The following is a 19479-nucleotide window of genomic DNA, read 5'->3' as shown; positions in this document are numbered from 1 at the left end:
CTGTGGAAAACAGTTTGGTGCTGGCTCAAAAGGTCAAGCATGGAACTACTATCATCCAGAAATTCCACTTCACAGTATGTGCCCAAAAAGGCAGAGGCTCTAGCACTCACTTGTACCCCCATGTTCACAGCAGCATTAGTCCGATAGCCAAAGGGTAGAAACAACCCCAGTGTCCACTGAGAGATGAATAGATACACAAAACGTGGACTATACCTAGAGTGAAATTTTATTTAGCCTTAAAAATGTGAGATTCTGACCCCTTCCACCATGTGGGTTATAAGTGAAATAACCCACGCACGAAATGATGATCCCACGTATATGAGGTACCTAGAAGGGTCAGATTCATACAGACAGAAAGTCGAACAGAGATTACCTGCGGCCGAGAGCAGTGGGATGGGGAGTCATTGTCCAGTGGGTACAAAATTTCTGTTAGGGATGATGAAAAAATTCTGGAGAGGATGGTGATGGCGGTGTCAGAACAACATTGTGAATGTACTTCATGTCGCTGAATTATACACTTAATGGTCAACAGGGTAACATTTATGGGATGTCTACTTTACCAACTTCTTTTTTAAATGACCCTCCCTTTTTTGTAAAAGGGAGTTCAAACAACACCTTGGGATCTAATTGGATTCCCACAAATGAAAGCTGGCTGGATTTCATTGTAAGGACCACATAGGCAAGGACCCAAGGCCTTTTCTGGTCACTCGATGACACTCTTCGTGCAAACCCTAGACTCAGAAGGAATGTTGATGGTTGATCAGGGGGCAAGAAGCATTGTGTCCAATTCCAAATGGTTATAAAGGGTGCATTCAAGGATTCAAAGAGGAAGATTCCTACCTCCTTCCTTTGCAAAAGCAAGGAATGGGGCAGGAGGAGGGGAAAACTGCATATAAAAATGTGCAGAAGATAGCAGGTGTCCAAGGACAGACACGTTCTGTTTGGACCAGACCAAAGTAATGATGGAAGCAACAGTTAGTACAAGAATGAATGAGGTTTTTTTTATATTTTACTGTTCAAGGAGGGGGGTGGTCTGTAAATTAAAGGGGCTAAAATGGATGGATTAAGGTAGGCCCAATGTAGAAACTGTGATTAAGGACTTTTTTTTTTTTTTTCCAACAGAACTTTTTCAGGATCCAGAAAAGATACAGCCTCAGAGTCGAGAAGGACTGATAATGCCTGGATTTAAGAAAGGTAGGAAGAAACTCAATTACAATGCAGTCACCGCTCCTCCAACAGTGACAAGTGTGACCCAAGTGACAGAGGGAAGAAAATCTCAGTGGCCAGCTTGCACTGAATCTTAACGCTAAAAACACATTTTGGTTATAGTTTCCAGTGGCCTGTGGGAAATAGGTAAAGCAATCGATTTAATGATAACCGTTTTAAGAGACAGAAGAAGCATAATTATTAGTGACGGCCCCTGCCATAAAATGTTTCCAGACATTTTGGTTGCAATGAACACAGTTTATTCTCTGCTTTTTTTTTTTTAATAAAATAAAATCATTCAGCGGTACTGAGTGATTCATGCAAGACTTCCTTATTTGTGGTCAAATCAAGACTATTCCTCAAATTATCCACGAGACATGGGGTTTCATCATTAAGACACAGGAAGCACTGATGGATTAAAGGAACATCATGTAAAAAAAAAAAAGTAAGTAGGATCAAGAAAATGGGCAGTTTGGACAAGGTATGGCTGGCTTCCTTTAGAAGCGTGACGTGCCAGGGAAGTCTAATGTATACATAATCACATGATTTATCATGTGGCTGGATCCCAGGACTTAACCAGCGAACGGACAAACATTTTAAATAAAGTGGTTGAGGAAGGAGGTGTTCGTGAAGATGCGAGAACACTGGGGAAGGGCATCCTCAGCACAGACACCTAGAAAGTATCATAGCGGTAATAGTAGAAATAAAGAGCTAATAGTGAAATGGATGACCATCGGGCTAGAGAAATGAGAACTAGAATAAATACAGTGAAAGCGTGGCAGGAATAAGTGGGCATGGGAAAGCAGAGAACAGACTGGTTGAGAAACCTCGGAACACACATCGAAGGACGGATGTGAAAACCAGACACTGGGCATTGATACCATGTGGGAGATTTGCAACTCAAGTTAGAGGGACAGGATGCGGCTGGTAAAAACCAGATCTGCTTCCAATTTTTTCTGGGTCTTCATTGTATATGGCTCGGGCTAGTGGAGTTTATCATTCCGTTGATACAGCACTTTTTATTGATGGCCTCATCAAATAACAGAGGCCAAAGAGTCTGAAAAAGAGCTCGTTATTTATGGCTGGGTAGAAGAGTGCGAGAGGGTGTTCAACATGGAAATGATTTTACAGTTGGAAGCCAGTGCTGTTTGCTCCTTCTGCGCTTTAGCAGGTAAGGAGGGATCACGCGGCTCCAGAAAGTGTCAGGTGCCATATGCTGGAAGGCTGGTGGAACGGAGATGTTTCTCTAAAGAGAACTTTTCCTAAAATGGAGATGCACCATCTGAGAAAAAGGAAAGGAGGTCAAAGAAGGTAGAATGGAGGCCAACTTTTGAAATGAAAAATAAGGTATAATTCTGGGGCCAGAGGGTTAGCAAAAACTGGGGGAAAGCACAGTTACGAGTGTCATTGAAAACCAAGGAGGAATAAACAAAAATAAAGATGCGAGATGGCTTTTCACTGAAGGATTTGGATACAGGAAAATATTAAAGGGTAAAAAGTTCACGCAGAAGGGAAATGATGACGGTCGGAAGAAATGATATGATGTGCCAGTCATTCGGTTGGGGGGAAAGGTGGTTTGTTAGACATAAGAAAATGTGATAATATATAAACTTGTTTTTTTAATCTGGAAAGAAAGGAAAACCAACAACAGAAAAGCTATTCCAGTCTAAAGTTGGATGTAAAAATGCATTGAATCATTTTATATCAAGTAAGTTGTTGTTATTATAGAATATTTAGTTGGGTGTTTCCTAACAGAACTGATCTGGGATTTGAAAAGTAGCATCAATAGTCTGAGAGAAGAATTCTAAAGGCCTCAGTAGATGGGAGGCGATCGAGAACTTCCATTCATGCTGAAAAATGGCAGTGAAATTTTCTTTCTTCCTCCTGTTCTCTGGTTGACCAGCTGTTGAGGGCTCGAAATAAAGAAATAGGAGCTTAGATAAGACTTTCTGGGGAAGAGGTGGGAGAAAATGCCACTGCCCAGACCAGAGGCAGACAAGCCTTCCGAAGTGCAATGCCCAGGTGCCGACCCTGTCCTTCAAGGGTGTGGTGAGGGGCGGGGCGCTGGAAACCTCACTGGGAAGTGCCCTTCCAACAGCACCTCCGTCTCCTGTCATAAAAATGTTCCCTGGTACTTGCGTAGTCGGCTTCATCCGTCTTCCTTTGGGTCCTTTTTCTCTCACATAAACACTCTTGGGGAAAGTTCAGTCCATCTGGTCTCCACCCGTCCTGGTACCTCCATCAGTCTGACCACTTTCTCTAGAGCTGCCGAAGCTGAGAGCAATTTCCCCAGGAATCTGAGGTGGGAAATGGACACCATCAAGCATGTTGCATCTGAAGAGAGGAAAGGCCTTAGATTGGTAGAGTCTGGGATACAAGGAATCCCAGGGCACAGGCAGGACACGGAGAGAAGGCATTAGAAAGCGTAGGAAGCACGGAGAGGAGGTGGGAAGGGAAAAAGGCACATGGGTCCTGTTTGCAATGAAGACAACCCCCCAGGGGTGGTAAACACTCTGGGCTTACTGGAAAGTGACTGTGGGAGGGGCGTGAAGCGGACTGTAGTTTGTCCGTATGTGGGCCAGACGGTGCCCTAAACGCCCTCTTCCGAGCCATCGGCTAGCACCTCGCTCAAAATCCAGCCTGATCACATCCCAGCCAGGCAGGGCTAATAAAGGGTAGCATACCTCATCACATCTGATCCTTCAGACGCACCTAAAACATCAGACCCAGGAACCGTGGGGTGGAAAGGATTCATAGCAGAGAGTACGTTCCCTCTTTATTGCTAGCTTCTATTTTGATGGTAAGACGGAAGGAAACTAAGCTGTTGAGCCGGTAGCTGTTAAAGGAACATGATGGACAGTTAAAAGGAACTGAGAACAGTCTGAGACATACTGATATGTCTTAATATCCCACAATGGGTCCATATATTAGAAGCAGTTTCTATTTTCAGTTTTCTTTCCTCCTGGCATAGCTAAAATCCACTCTTTTGTGACTCTGTATAAAGTTGCACTGCCTCGTGATATCTCCAAATTCAGCCTTTCTTCAAGCTTTAAAGGGAAGGCCTACCATTCCGACATGCCGTGATGGGACACACAGGTTTATAAATTTCCCCCTCTCCCGGTTTTTGATCCATAGAATTGAGACTCTGAACTCAAATCCATTTGCACATTGACGATGTTTCAAGGACCAGCTAGGCTACGATAATGGGGATGTTTCCCCAACAGGGCTTGAGGTCTGGGTTTGAAAAAGGCTCATTCTTCTTCAGTGATTACAGGATACGTCAGGAGAATAGGTAGGGTCTTTTGGTTCTACAAGAAGGAATTTCCTTGGACAGAATCCCAGCCACACTTCCCCGTGTTTGGCAACCATAGGCCCTTCTCTTCCCTGACTCTATGGAAATTAGACACAAAGTTCTGGGGTTTCTAGAAAATATGGCAGAAAGAATGTGCCTTCCTTAGCTATAACTCAGCAGCTCGGAGCCCTTTGTCAGCCCTAACACATCCGTCTGAATTCTGCTGTTTAACCAAAGTGGGGCCCATTTACTTCTCTCTCTCGACACGTTGGTTGTGTCAAGCGACAAGAAATACTGTCAATGGCACGGTCGTGGAGGCGAATTGAAACTGCAGGACTTGAACTTGAAAACACCTTTAGAAATGTTTTATGGGCATGTGATGTTCCCACTCGAAGTCGACGGATCCCACTTCACAGAAACGCAATTATCCATTTAAAAACCCAGTTCCGCCATGTTTCTCGTTAGCACTCCTCTTGGCAAGGCATGGCGTTAAACACTCATCTGCTTACTATGATGGAATCACTCACAGAGTGAGAGGGACAAAGAAAGGTCTGCAAGAGAAAAACTTAGGGTGATGAGGGAAAGAATTCTCAGCCAAGCATTCATTAGAATCTGGTGTAGACATGCTTCAGACACGAACTAGCTAGTATGTGCTTTACTTCTTCTTAAACCAGGAATCTCGGCACTGCTGACATTTTGGGTAGGATGATTCATTGCTACAGGGTCTCTTCTGGGCATCACACTGCCCATTAGAAGCACCCTACACTCTGCCAGTCTTGGGACAACCAAAGTATCTCCAGAGATCCCCCTGGGAGGTACAGTCATCTTTTGTGGGGAACCACGGTTCTCCTAAGTATTCCCTTGCTCATCTGGAAAGTAAAACTCTTCGAGACTAGAGAGCGGCTGTTGGTTTAAGGGGCAATGAAAGGGTAATCTGCTACGTGAATGTAATGTACCTTTATTATATGCACCCCTTTATGCATCCACACGCTGAACTGTATCTTCACGTCTAACAGATCTGGCAGATCTCAGCCCGCAGAACTGGATGGTGTTGAGAGAAATTGATCCTCTTTACAACAGCAGCAAAATCAAAGAGTGGAGAATTTCCAGACACGTTCATGGTCGAAACCGCCACGCAACTAGTTAAAGAAAGGATTTAAGGGCCAAATGGCGATTTGATCCGTTAGGTTTATTCTGACTCTGAAGATCTTTGAAATTAGGAAACATACAGTGGGGTTAATAGTCGCTGAGTAATAAATATACTTTCTCTAGCAGCTCATTAACCTCCCGTCATTAGAATAAATGAATTTCCCCTACAGGTTACTGAGTTACCTAGAGAATTTGACACCATACATGGGACCTCAAGAGCACACTGTTCAGGAGCTCGAGACCTCTGACTGCTCTTCTAGAGAGAGAATGTTCTACCTCTAAGAAGAGTGTAGGAAGTCAGTGGGCATGGCCATGGAGCAGACAGCTCAGAGGAAGCGTGGCGAAGATGTCCAAATCAAGAACAAAACCTATTCACTGGTACGGCCAAATGGACAAAGGAAATCTGAAGCCACACACAGCAGGAGTAAGGATAATTCCTGTTCTGGAAGAAACTTCGAGTGTACGGACCCTGGATCTGTAGATGTTTTGCTGCGATCTCGAACTTCCGGCATTCTTAGGAACCTTTAGAAGTTAGACAGTTTTCCTGGAAGGTTCTAGAGTCATTTCATTATTTAAATAATATGAATTTTTTAAAAAAAAAAATCTACATGCGAGAAGAGGTGCTTTGAACTCAATTCTGTTCTTTTATTATTTCTTAACACAGAAAGAGGGAGATTGCCCAATACAATTGTTAGGTGCACTCCTTTCCTCGTGCAAGCTACGTCTGCTTATTGCCAAGCAAATGCTTAGAAAAGGACCAGAGGCACAAACAAAAGGAGTTCAGAGAAAAGATGCAAGGAGTTTAAGATGATATCTTGTTTCTTAAAGGGACGATTTAAATACAGCAAAAACGGGGTACTGAGTTGGAAAACTAAGGGCACCAGAAGGGAAGGAAATCAACTGGGCAAAGGAGACCTGGAATTTTTTTTTCTTTTTAACTCTCATAAATGGGATATTCATACAGAAACTCAAAGGTTTGGAGCATGTTGGAATATCTAGAAACTTAGTTTTTTTCCCTGCATTTTAATCCCTTGTGAGGCCTCTCAGGAAAGATTTCACCTGATTTAGCATTTAATGCATTGATGCACATTTGCACTCTGTATATTTTCCAGCAACTGTAGTCTCTTCGAACTGACAACACTGGAGAAATAAAGAATAATTACTTACGAATACCGTAGCGTCTGCTCCTTTAAATTTTTGGCAGATACGGAAAACTGTCATGAGATAGGAGACATTTTCCTCGTGGTTTAAACCTGTAATAAAATGTTGCTGACAGACTAATTATAAGTGTTTTATATATTTCGTGCATATGTGCTTCTCTCTAAACCAATTTAATTCCCATTAATGCTAATCTTGTTAATGCCCACTCAGAGAGGAAAGGAATACTCTTAATAAACTATTGATTTCTTTGAGCTATTTAAATGGGGGGTTAGAGAACTAGGTGGGAGAAGAAAAACCTCCGTTTTACCCACATCTGTATTTCGTAGAATATTTTCCAAATATTGATGAATATTCCATTATTCTTGGTATGAACAGGAAGTGGGGAAAAATAAAGTGACAAAGTGACAGTCCTCCACCCATGAAAAATAATGACATTTATTCATCTTTTTAGTATTAGCTCCAAGATTAGCAATGAGATATTACCAAGAGAAGCAGATTTTCTTTGTTAAAAAAAGAAGTAAAGAAAAATGAGATTCATACCTGTAAGCTCTTACTGAACCGGGGTTTTCTTAAAAAAAAAAAAGTCAAAACCACAACTAGGCAAGTTATGCTCCTACTACTTTTTGTCCTGTTCCTAGTGTGATTGTCCATCTCGTTCTCCAGATAAGAATCCAGTAATTTCTCTCAATCTCAACCAAACTGAGGGTTCCATAGCTTGGGGCATTTCAACGAGCCAAAATCGGCTCTTAAAAGATACCGTGCCCAGGTGTGAGTGGTGTCCTTGAACCCTGGTGACTCCTCATGACCGAGTGTCATAAGGCTGGCCTGGAACTTCAGAAGGCATGTCCTGTCTCCGGTCATCCCCAAACTAGCTAACCGTTTCTAAAAGTACAGCTGTCTTACTTCTCATTCTCTCTGGGAGAAGGGGCATGAAAAAGGGAACAGGTGGAAGATGGGGTTTTTGCCCAACCTCCCTGAGACTCAGTTTCTTTATCTGTAAAATGGGGAGCATAATCTCTATGTGCTCCATTCTTCTCCCACGTCGCAGAAAGAGGCAAGAAGGTGTTGTCTTTGAAAGCACTGTGGTTAACTGTGAAATGGTGGGCAAACGTGTGCTATTATTGACTGGGAGATGGTTTTGAAGAAGTGGCACAGGAAAAAAAAGTTAAAAGGGAGGAAATATAAGGAGAGAGAGTTTTATCTGGGACCTGTGAAAAGAGACGCAGAAAGAGAGACAGAAATAGACTGATTTACCCTCAGGACTTTCTTGAAAGTTTTCATGGCGACCGACACTCAGAGTTTACAATTGTGCATATAAAACATAAAACGGAAATCAAAAATTGCAAGTATTCCGATGAGTGAGGTTTTCCTTTTTTGTTTATCCAAATGTTCGGTGCCGGTGACACACGAAGATGGGGACAGAGGGGAGAGAACACGCTCTTAACATTCATCGGAAAAAAAAAAATACTGAAACAAACATTTTCAGCACAAATATTAAACTGCCTTTTCTCTACCGATTGGTAAAAAAATATATTATATTTTGATATTTTTTTTTCTTTTTAAATTATATGGTTATCCATCCCAGCCGAAGTCCCGGCCGGTCATCTGGTAGAACTTCAGGTTGAACGGCCGGTAGAACTCGCGCAGCTTACGCACCACATCGCGGTCGATCTCGGGGTGGGTCCTGCCCTTGGTCTTGCCCAGGCAGTGGGGCTTGCTGCTGCCCTCGGCCTTCTTGAGGCAGGGGAAGCCCTTGGTCTTGTTGAAGTAGAAGTGCTTGTCGGTGATGACCCTCTTGAGGCCCAGGAAGTCCTGCACGCGGCCCAGCTCGCCGGCCGGGTCGCGGATGAGCCGCTCGCCGCTCACGAAGAGCATCTGGCCGATGGGGAAGTGGCGCAGCCAGTGCTCCAGGTGCTTGGCATAGATGCCAATCTGGATGGCGCTCCACGACGTGTCAATGAGGCCCGTCGTGCGGTTCTTGAACGTCAGGCTCTCGAAGGTGGGGATGTCGGGCCGCTTGGACAGCGTCTGCGTGTAGTCCGAGATGGCGCGCGTCACCGGGTCCCGCACCACCACGATGAGCTTGGTGTCCTTGGACATGGCCGAGATGCGCGCGGGCGCTTCGCGGGTGACGAAGTAGCTGGGCGTCTTCTCCATGGTGATCTGCCCCTCCAGGGTCCTCGGCATCAGGTCCCTGAGGAGAGCAAAAGGGCCTGTTAGAGCCGGAAAAGGGAGCGACTTTCCCTGCTGCACAGAGAGCTCATTCCAAGGAGGGGAGCATCCTCTAGACTCTGCAGCCCGGGTGCCTGAGCGGCGGTGCCCACCCTCCCACTTTCAGGATGGAGAAGTTGCACAGACTTCTCGGATTCCTCGTGTATTTATTTATTTATCTATAAAAATTTTATTTATTAGAGAGACAGAGAGCGAGCGTGAGCCGGGAGCAGAGGGAGAAGCAGGCTCCCCAGCTGAGCAGGGAGCCCGATGCAGGGCTCAACCCCAGGACCCTGGTATCATGACCTGAGCCGAAGGCAAACGCCTAACCGACTGAGCCACCCAGGCCCCCGATCCTCGTGTATTTAATGGGAAATAATAATATCCACCCTCTATGGTTGTTGGGACGATTGAGCGAGTTAGTATATATCCTTCAATACTTCAGGAGAGTGCCTTACAGAGTGTTACGTAATTTTTTATTTCTATCAGGAACCCACAATGCTGTCAGAAAATCACCTTCGGGGGCACCTGGGTGGCTCAGTGCTTAAGCATCTGCCTTCAGCTCAGGGCCTGATCCCCGTGTTCTGGGATCGAGCCCCACATCAGGCTCCTCTGTTGGGAGCCTGCTTCTTCCTCTCCCACTCCCCCTGCCTATGTTCCCTCTCTCCCTGGCTGTCTCTCTCTCTGTCAAATAAATAAATAAAAATCTTAAAAAAAGAAAAGAAAAGAAAAAATCACCTTCATCAAATTCTTTAGGTAAATGACACTATTCTATTACAACACTATCTTACTACTAGGAGACAGAATTAAAATACCCTGAACCCATTCTGCAGTTTTCTTACAAACAAAGCAATTCCATTTCACATAATGCCACTGACAGGTGCACAACATTACTTCTCTTTAGAGTTTCTGAACGTTCCCGTCACAAACAAGACTTATTTAAACAATCCATCTTTTGTCAAATAACTTGGAACGCCGTCCCTACCACAGTCTACAGATCTTGGTTTCTTCACGACGTGGGCTCCATTATTGTTATTATCATGTATTTTTCCTACGACCAAGTGAGTTCTGGCTCTTTGTTGTTCAAAACGTTCTTGATTCTTGTCTGCTTATTTTTCGTGTTGAATGTGAAGGTCACTGTGCCCCCGTCGAAAGAAAAATACGCCGCTGGAGTCTTGAGGAAGCAGACATTCCCACCTAGGTCAAGCAAACAGTACCTACTGAGAACTGGTGAGTCTCGGGGCCAAAAAGGATGAGCGCGAGAGATAAAACCTGCTTACTCTTCCAATTTAAATGTACTACCGTTACATCCACTGTTTGCTATTAAAGCGCTGTCTTTCTAATCCCAAGCTTTATAAGAAATAGCTGTGGCTCGGGGCGCCTGGGTGGCACAGCGGTTAAGCGTCTGCCTTCGGCTCAGGGTGTGATCCCGGCGATCTGGGATCGAGCCCCGCATCAGGCTCTTCTGCTATGAGCCTGCTTCTTCCTCTCCCACTCCCCCTGCTTGTGTTCCCTCTCTCGCTGGCTGTCTCTATCTCTGTCGAATAAATAAATAAAATCTTAAAAAAAAAAAAAAGAAATAGCTGTGGCTCAAATCAATATTAGAATAAATGTAGCCAGGGATTTATTTCAGTCACGACACTAAATTTGTCCTCTGATCCATTGGGAGAAGAATCAAACTTGTAAATGTTCTTACACTGGATTCACTTTTATTCCTGGGATACAAGCCGTTTGACTCTGGTAGATTATTCTTCTAATACTGTCCTGGATTTGGTTCATCATATTCATTACTGGGATGTTCCTGTAGTTTTTCTTGTGATCAACAGCTTCATCCATTGCTAGAATGTGAATTAGTCCACCAATAAAATGAGTTGAGAAATGGTTCACGTTTTCCTCGATCTTACAGAACTTTAAGGAGCAAAATATTTTTTTAAAAAAGATTTTCAAAATGTATTTACTTGAAAGAGAGATCATGCAAGGGGGGGGAGGAGCAGAGGGAGACAGAGAGAAAAAGCAGACTCCCCGCCAAGCGCAGAGCCCGACTTGGGGCTCAATCTCAGGACCCTGAGATTGTGACCTGAGCCGAAATCAAGAGTCAGATGCTTAACCAACTGAGCCACCCAAGCGCCCGGCAAAATAATTTTCTGTTCCTTGAATTCGGTGGGCATTACCTACAAAGCCAGCTTACACTGAAACTTTTGAAGGTTAAGGATAGGAAAGAAACAAGAATTTTCAAATCTCTTTTCAGTTTCTTGCATGGTAATCGATTTCTTGTAAATACTCTGCCTTGTCTGGTGTCAATTTTGGCGATTAATATGTCTCTAAAAGTCACCCAGTTGAGCAGTGAGTCACATCCATCTGCGTCTGGACGGTAATTTTATAGACCCCGGGGATTTCCTGTTTTCCGCCCTTCTCTCTGCTTTCTAGAATCTGTTATCTTTTTAAATTCACTTATTTGCATTTTAGCTTCTTAATGCCCCTTTATTCTTTTTCTATTTATGCTCTGCTGTTCCTCTAATTCATTTAACAGGACGCTTCATTTATTTTCAATTCCTTTTTGCAAGTAATAAAAGCATTTTGAGGCTATTATCTCCCCCTTTACCTACAAACTTGTTCCAACTTCAGGTTTTGACATGTGCTGTTGTCATTTTCATAAATACTTATTTAGTTAATTGCGTTTTGTACTTTTTATTTCTTTTTTAGCGCAGGTGTAATCTAGGATTGCTTTTATTTTTACTTTTTTTTTTTTTAATTTGACAGAGAGACAGCCAGCGAGAGAGGGAACACAAGCAGGGGGAGTGGGAGAGGAAGAAGCAGGCTCATAGCGGAAGAGCCTGATGTGGGGCTCGATCCCAGAACGCCGGGATCACGCCCTGAGCCAAAGGCAGACGCTTAACGACTGAGCCACCCAGGCGCCCCTTTTATTTTTACTTTTAATTCTAATGGCTGGTTTACTTCATTTTTACCATCATTTGGTTATGAGTTTCTAGTTTGCCTTTGTGGTAAAAATAATGTACTTCGTGTTATGTGAATTTGCCTTTGTTGACTTCCTATAATTTCGTCCCACCTATACTATTTGCTAACTTTATATTAAGAAAAATTTCAAACACACCCCAAAGTAAAGAGAATTGTAATGTAAATCTCGTGTACCTTACATCCAACTTCAAAAAACAACGGGTGGCCAATTTCATTTCATTCATAACCCCCTCCATTTCTACGCCCTCCTCCACAAATGAATTACTTTCAAGTCTGTCTCAGACATCACATCAACTGGTTCCTAAACATTCTGGTTCCCCAACAGGTGTTGGTGAGGATGTGGAGGAAGGGGAACCCTCTTGCACCACTGATGGGAATGCAGACTGGTGCAGCCACTCCGGAAAAGAGTATGGAGGTTCCTCAAAAAGTTAAAAATAGAACTACCCTAAGACCCAGCGATTGCACTAATAGGTATTTACCCAAAGAATACAAAAATGGGGCGCCTGGGTGGCTCAGTTGTTAAGCGTCTGCCTTCAGCTCAGGGCTTGATCCTGGGGTTCTGGGATCGAGCCCCACATCAGGCTCCTCTGCTGGGAGCCTGCTTCTTCCTCTCCCACTCCCCCTGCTTGTGTTCCCTCTCTCGCTGGCTGTTTCTCTCTCAAATAAATAAATAAAATCTTAAAAAAAAAAAAGAATACAAAAACGCTAATTTTCAAAGAGATACACGCATGCCAATGCTTATGGCAGCATTATCTACAATAGCCACATGATGGAAGCATCCCAAGTGTCCACTGACTGCTAAATGGATAAAGATGTGATACATACACGTGGTGGAATATTACACAGCCATCAAAAAGGATGACAGCTTGCCATTTGCAGTGATGAGGATGGAGCCAGAGGGTATTATGCTAAGCAAAATAAGTCAATCAAAGAAAGACAGATACCATACGATTCACCCATATGTGTGATTTAAGAAACAAAACCAATGAGCAAAGGAAAAAAAAAGAGACCGAGACATGCCGAGAAACAGACTCTTAACTACAGAGAACAAACTGATGGTCACCAGAGGGGAAGGGGGTAGGGGGATGTCTGAGCTAGGTGATGGGGATTAAGGAGAGCACTTGTGATGAGCACAGGGAGATGTATAGAAGCGTTGATCACTATACTGTACACCTGAAACTAATATTACACCGTATGTTAATTAGCTGGAATTTATATAAGAATTTTTAAAAGACCCATTCTGCTTCCCATTGTCATTATTTTTGGCACAAATTCCTCAAACATCTGTAGCAATAAGCCATTGACCCCGGGCTGGTTCAGTGATGCCGGGATTCTCAGATTTTTTCGGTCTTTGATATTTTAGTCTGGTTATGTTTACTTTTTTCCTTGGAGAAAGACACGATCATTAGCTATCTGATTTCTCTTGCTTTTTGCTGTGGTTTTAAGAAAGCTGCTTTTCTTTCTGCAACGTTCCATGTCACTCATTCCCCACTCCTTAAACTAAGCAGCAGCCAAAATTCAGTGTTGCCACAAGAAAGACATAGATCGATGTCACTGCCCACGTTCACCCTGGTGTCACTGCGTGACCTGAATTCACGGCCGCGTCACTGCGCTTCTCCCCACAGAGAACTGAGAAACTAGCGAGGCCAGCCCCCTCTGGAAGCTTACGTTCCACGTTTACAAAATGAGCCAAGAGATCCATCCAGACTGTTGCTGGAATAATTCAGTGAAGGAAATTTGATCAACTCTGTGAAAGAAGTCTGGGCTAGCAAAAGCAAACATTAGGTATCAGTGAAGTGATAAAAGAATATTTGGTGATTAAAAAAGAAAAAAAAAAGGCCGCATTCTTGGACCCTCTCCCGTGATCTCTGACTGTTAACGACTCGACCTTCTTTTGTGGCCAGTAAGAGAGAGAACATACTTCGCGCAGAAGCTACTGGTTGGGACCTCATCTCCCTCTCTCCTGTCTCAGGGGAACACACAGATCTCCAGCAGCCCCTTCAGCCCAGATTCTGGCTGGAGATTGTGCTGCACGAGAGGAAATCCCACTAACGTCTCTGAAAAAAGAAACCATATTTTACATTCTCTCCGTAGAGGAGGGGAAAGAGCTATCCAAAATAGGCGTTTGAAGAGGAAACAGCTAAAAATAGGATTTCAGAAGAAAAACACATTAATGACTGTCAACTCCAGGATAAGGAAAAAGGACAGGTTTGGCATCGGGTGGAGGGGGGGTGACGAGTCCCCATGAACCGGAAGCCTCCTGCAAGCCGGTTTTTCCAAAAAGGAAGAAGTGATAGTCTAAATAAATCCGTAATGAGGCTGACGTTGTAAAAGGACTCAGAAGAGGCTTCTTTAGTCATCTCCTTTTTAATTTCTTTATTCATTCTCTCACTGCAGTTTGAATTTCAGTGTTCAAAGTAGAGCCCACCTATCACGTAAAACGAAATGCAGGTGTAATTTGGAATACCGTATTTCAAAGTGTAGAGGAGAACCTGCAAGTCGTCCTTCCTTACCTGGGTGAGACCTACGCTGTGACCCCACTCTGTGCCAGGACATGGGCCCGGACGGGCAGGGAAAAGGCCTCCCAGTATCATGAAAGTTGGAAGAGATACCAGAGAAGCTATTAGGGCAGAAGAAAGCTGTGTGCAGTAAGATACATCAGATTTCCCTAAAGATGGAACAAATTGGGATGGGGAGTGAGAAATTCGATTGGATGATGGGGGGAGTAGGTCCTAGGAGGCCTTAATTTCCCGGATAACTGGGGAAGGCTAGCCCCACTTCACCTCTAAATAGTGATGAGGATTTGGAGACGTTAATAGTGGGTATGGGGATGAGGAAATGGGTAGAAACCAGAATGAGAAGGAAAAATGAGGAGGGCTTGTTTGTTTGTTTTTCCCCCCGAGGAAGGCGAGGGTTAAGAAGGGATCTCATGAGCAAATGAAGGATTTTTTGTTTTGTTTTGTTTTGTTTTGTTTTTAATTTTTTTTTAAAGATTTTATTTATTTATTTGACAGAGATAGAGACAGCCAGCGAGAGAGGGAACACAAGCAGGGGGAGTGGGAGAGGAAGAAGCAGGCTCATAGCAGAGGAGCCTGACGTGGGGCTCGATCCCGTAACGCCGGGATCACGCCCTGAGCCGAAGGCAGACGCTCAACCGCTGTGCCACCCAGGCGCCCCCTTTTTTTTTTAAATTTTTTATTATGTTATGTTAGTCACCATACAGTACATCCTTAGTTTTTGATGTAGTGTCCCATGATTCATTACTTGCATATAACACCCAGTGCTGCACGCAATACGTGCCCTCCTTAATACCCATCACCGGCCTATCCCAATCCCCCACCCTCTCCCCTCTGAAGCCCTCAGTTTGTTTCCCAGAGCCCATAGTCTCTGGTGGTTCATTCCCCCTCTGATTCCCACCCTTCATTCTTCCCTTCCTTCTCCTACCGATCTTCCTACTTCTTATGTTCCATAAATGAGTGAAACCATATGATAATAGTCTTTCTCTGCTTGACTTATTTCACTTAGCATAATCCCCTCCAGTTCCATCCATGTTGATGCAAATGTTGGGTAATCGTTCTTTCTGATAGCTGAGTGATATTCCATTGTATATATGGACCACATCTTCTTTATCCATTCGTCTGTTGAAGGGCATCTCGGCTCCTTCCAGAGTTTGGCTATTGTGGACAATGCTGCTATGGACATTGGGGTGCATATGGCCCTTCTCTTCACTACGCAAATGAAGGATTTTTACAAAGCGGGTTGCACACATGTGCTCTCCCCCCCCCCCCCAGAGAACACAACAGCCAAAAAGTACAAGCAACCCCAGGGTCCATCAGTGGATGAATGGATAAGCAAAATATGTTCCATACACACGATGGAATAGTATTTGGCCTTAAAAAGGGAGGGAATTCTGACAGCTGCTCCCAGATGGAGGAACTTTGAGGACACTCTGCTCTGAGAAATTAGCCTGTCACAGAAGGACACACAGTATGTAATTCCACTTACATGAGGGCCCTAGAGTCATCACGTTCATAGAGACAGAAATTAGAATGGTGGTTACTAGGCACTGGGGGAGGGAGTTGTTTCATGGTACGGAGTTTTAGTTTTGTGAGAGGACAAGTTCTGGAAAATGATGGCTCCAATGTGAATGCCACCCAGCACTACTGAACTATACACTTACAAATGGTTAAGATGGTAAGCATTACATGATGTCTATTTAATCGTATTATCATTTATTTAAAAAAAAAAAACTCCCCAAGAAGACAAGGCCTTCAATTGCATCAAGAGAATTTAATTAGACAAAAGAGGCTTTTTGGTTTTGCAGATAATTAAACATTTAGCACAAGGTACTGAAAGAAGCTGTGGTTTTGCTTTCCTCTTGCTAGACCAAAGGAGAATATAATAATTTATGCAAGGGGCGCTGGGGTAGTGGTTAAGCTTCTGACTCTTGGTTTCAGCTCGGGTCACGATCTCAGGATTGTGAAATTGAGCCCCGCGTCGGGCTCCTCGCTGGGCATGGAGCCTGCTTGAGATTCTCTCTCCCTCTGCCCCTCCCATCGTGCTCTCTCTCTCTATCAAATAAATAAATCTTTAAAAAAAATAACTTATGCAATATCGTGGAGCTGTCTGATTAGAAAATAAATGTTTTTTTGGCCTGCGTCTGCCCACTGCTGGCTGGGCGACCTTGAGCTAGTCATTCAACCTCTCCAAGTTCAGCTTACTGACCTCACTTGAAAAATCAAGCCAAGGGGCTGGGGAATATGGACTATAAGCAGTGTTGACATGACCATTATGTCAGGGAACATACCAAGAACTGTTCTTAAGAAGGTGATGCCTGGTGTTTAGAATTTCCAGCTGCCAGAGGAAGCCCATCTAGTCCAGATCACAAAGGTCCAGAGGCGGTCAGAGCCCCACTGACATGTTCCTGGGACATCCACACACCTGTCCATTAGACACCTTAGGTGTATTACATTCAGGCAGTGACGGTGCCTGGTTTGAAAGCCATGAACTGGCAAAGCCAAGTTATGGGCCCGTTATGGCGGGAGAGAGGGGAGCTTTTTTTTAAGGGGAATCAATTTCTTCCCATGCCATGTGGCATAATTATTTCCAGAAGGGAACTGTTTGGTAACACTTCTATGTGACTCGGGATATTGTGATTTCTAGATGTCCTGGGGATTTCATTTTGGGATGAATCGCTATGGGCCTAGAGTTATTCAAACAACTTTGCAGCGGTCTAGGGTATAGGAAACAGCCAAGTAAGAAGCATGAGACACCTGGTAAATATTTTTACATAAGCCCTGAGTCCACTGAGTAGATCACGGTAGGAATACCAAGGTGACCCAGAAGGCTTTCCTACTGCCACACTGCAGATAGGACAGATCTGCCTCCATGACAGCGCCCCACTGACCGTCCTAGAGGCAAGGCCACCACTGTCCGCATCACCATCACCTGCACGGTCAGGGACACCACCAAGAGGTGGCACTCAGCAACACAGATTCATTGCACATACTGCACATTCAGGAAAGGATAAGAAGAACCCATCTCACGTGTTTCACCCTTCATATTCCTTTGGGTCATTTGCTCTGAATTCCCTCTGCCCTCATATCGTCTTCCTGATCCCCCCACCCTCCCCCAGGAATTGCTACTGGCCCTCTTCGGAGGTACTTCTTCCTTCAAAAACTACCCTCCCTCATATTTTTAGTAAATGGTGTTTGGTCAATTGGTTACTCACATGGAAACATAAATCTTGATCTCTCGCCATGTAGAAAAATCAATTCCAGATGGCTGGTACATATTAGTACGAATGATGAAAAAGCAAAACTTTTGGAAGGAAACCTAGGAGAGCATCTTATTGATTGAGGGAAGCAACTATTTCTTAAGTTTCTTAAAGGAAGAACCACAAAGAAAAGAATGATGAATTGGACTACACTAAAAATAAGAACTTCTGTTCATCAAATGATACCAATAAGAGAGTAAAAAGGCCAACATCCGAATGATGAAAATATTTAAAATACATACACCTGACAAAAGATTTACATCCATCATACATAAAGAGTTCCTACAAATCAATAAGTTAAAAAAAACTAGACATCATGAAAGAAAAATGGCAAATGTCTTGACAAGGCACTGCCTATGAAAAACAGTATCCAAATAGTCAGTAAACATATGAAAAGGTACGGCACTTCATTAGTCATCAAGGGAATGCAAATTAAAACACAATAACATACACCCACTTGAATGGCTAGAATAAAAACCAGAGGGAATTCCGAGTGTGGGCAAAGATTTAGAATAACCAACTCTCTGTTGGTCTGAGTATAAATTGGCATAATGACTTTGGAAAACTCTCTGGAACTATCTACCAAAGCTGCACATATGTATACATATGGCCCAGCAATTTTGCTCCCAGGAGTATAAGCAATAGAAATCATCCATATGTTGATCAAAAGACATGGTCATGAACGTTCATAGTTAATCATAATAGTCCCAAAGGCAAGCTCCCCAAAGATCCATCAAAAATAGAAGGTTATGGATGCCTGGGTGGCTCAGTTGGTTGGACGACTGCCTTTGGCTTGGGTCATGATCCTGGAGTCCCGGGATCAAGTCCCGCGTCAGGCTCCCTGCTCAGCAGGGAGTCTGCTTCTCCCTCTGACCCTCCCCCTTCTCGTGCTCTCTCTCTCTCTCTCTCTCATTCTATCTCTCAAAAAAATAAATAAAATCTTTTAAAAAATAGAAGGATATATATACACGTATATATGTATATATGTGTGTATATATTTTTGATGATATAAATATGTACACATACATATACGTATATACAAGAAAGATATACATAAAATACTATACAGAATTGGCGTGAACAATTCAACATTTGTGAATAAATCCCATAAACACAATGTTGACAAACCCAGCCAGTCACAAAAATGTACATACTGTATGATTTCTCTCATACAAAGTTCAAAACCAGGCAAAACCTACCTACAGTGTTAGATGTCAGGGAGAGTGGTTACTCTTGGGGGAAACGAGTGACTGGAAGGGGGTACGAGGTTCTTCTGGAGAGGTGGGAAGATCCCACTTCTTGATGCGGGATTTGTATCCTTTTCTGGATTTGATTATATGTCAATAAAAAGTTTCCAAGACTTGGGGCGCCTAGGTGGCACAGCGGTTAAGCGTCTGCCTTCGGCTCAGGGCGTGATCCCGGCGTTAAGGGATCGAGCCCCACGTCAGGCTCCTCCGCTATGAACCTGCTTCTTCCTCTCCCACTCCCCCTGCTGTGTTCCCTCTCTCGCTGGCTGTCTCTGTCTCTGTCAAATAAATAAAATAAAATCTAAAAAAAAAAAAAGTTTCCAAGACTTATAAAAAAAATAAACGGAGCAATTTTCCATAATTCTCCAAGAAAAGCACGCATTTCAAAACAGGGCATTTGCTAAACCAACTACATCTCCAACTCGTAGAAATTTAGATCCAAAAGGAAAAGGAGCTGATCT

General features: G+C 43.6%; 1 protein-coding gene across 1 annotated transcript in view; it reads right to left on the bottom strand.

The window, feature by feature from the left end:
- Positions 1 to 6330: 6330 nt before the first annotated feature.
- HS3ST3A1 (heparan sulfate-glucosamine 3-sulfotransferase 3A1) overlaps positions 6331 to 19479 on the bottom strand; it is a 95072-nt gene continuing 81923 nt past the window's right edge. Inside the window, exon 2 of the mRNA XM_026521029.4 lies at positions 6331 to 9002. Coding sequence (XP_026376814.3) covers positions 8381 to 9002 — 622 coding nt within the window. The 3' untranslated portion in view covers positions 6331 to 8380. The remainder of the gene's footprint in view (positions 9003 to 19479) is intronic.

The sequence above is a fragment of the Ursus arctos genome, unplaced genomic scaffold (assembly GCF_023065955.2).
Source record: "Ursus arctos isolate Adak ecotype North America unplaced genomic scaffold, UrsArc2.0 scaffold_14, whole genome shotgun sequence".
Taxonomy (NCBI): domain Eukaryota; kingdom Metazoa; phylum Chordata; class Mammalia; order Carnivora; family Ursidae; genus Ursus; species Ursus arctos.
Note: the sequence above shows the minus strand (reverse complement) of the source record. Positions and strands in the feature narration are given on the sequence as shown.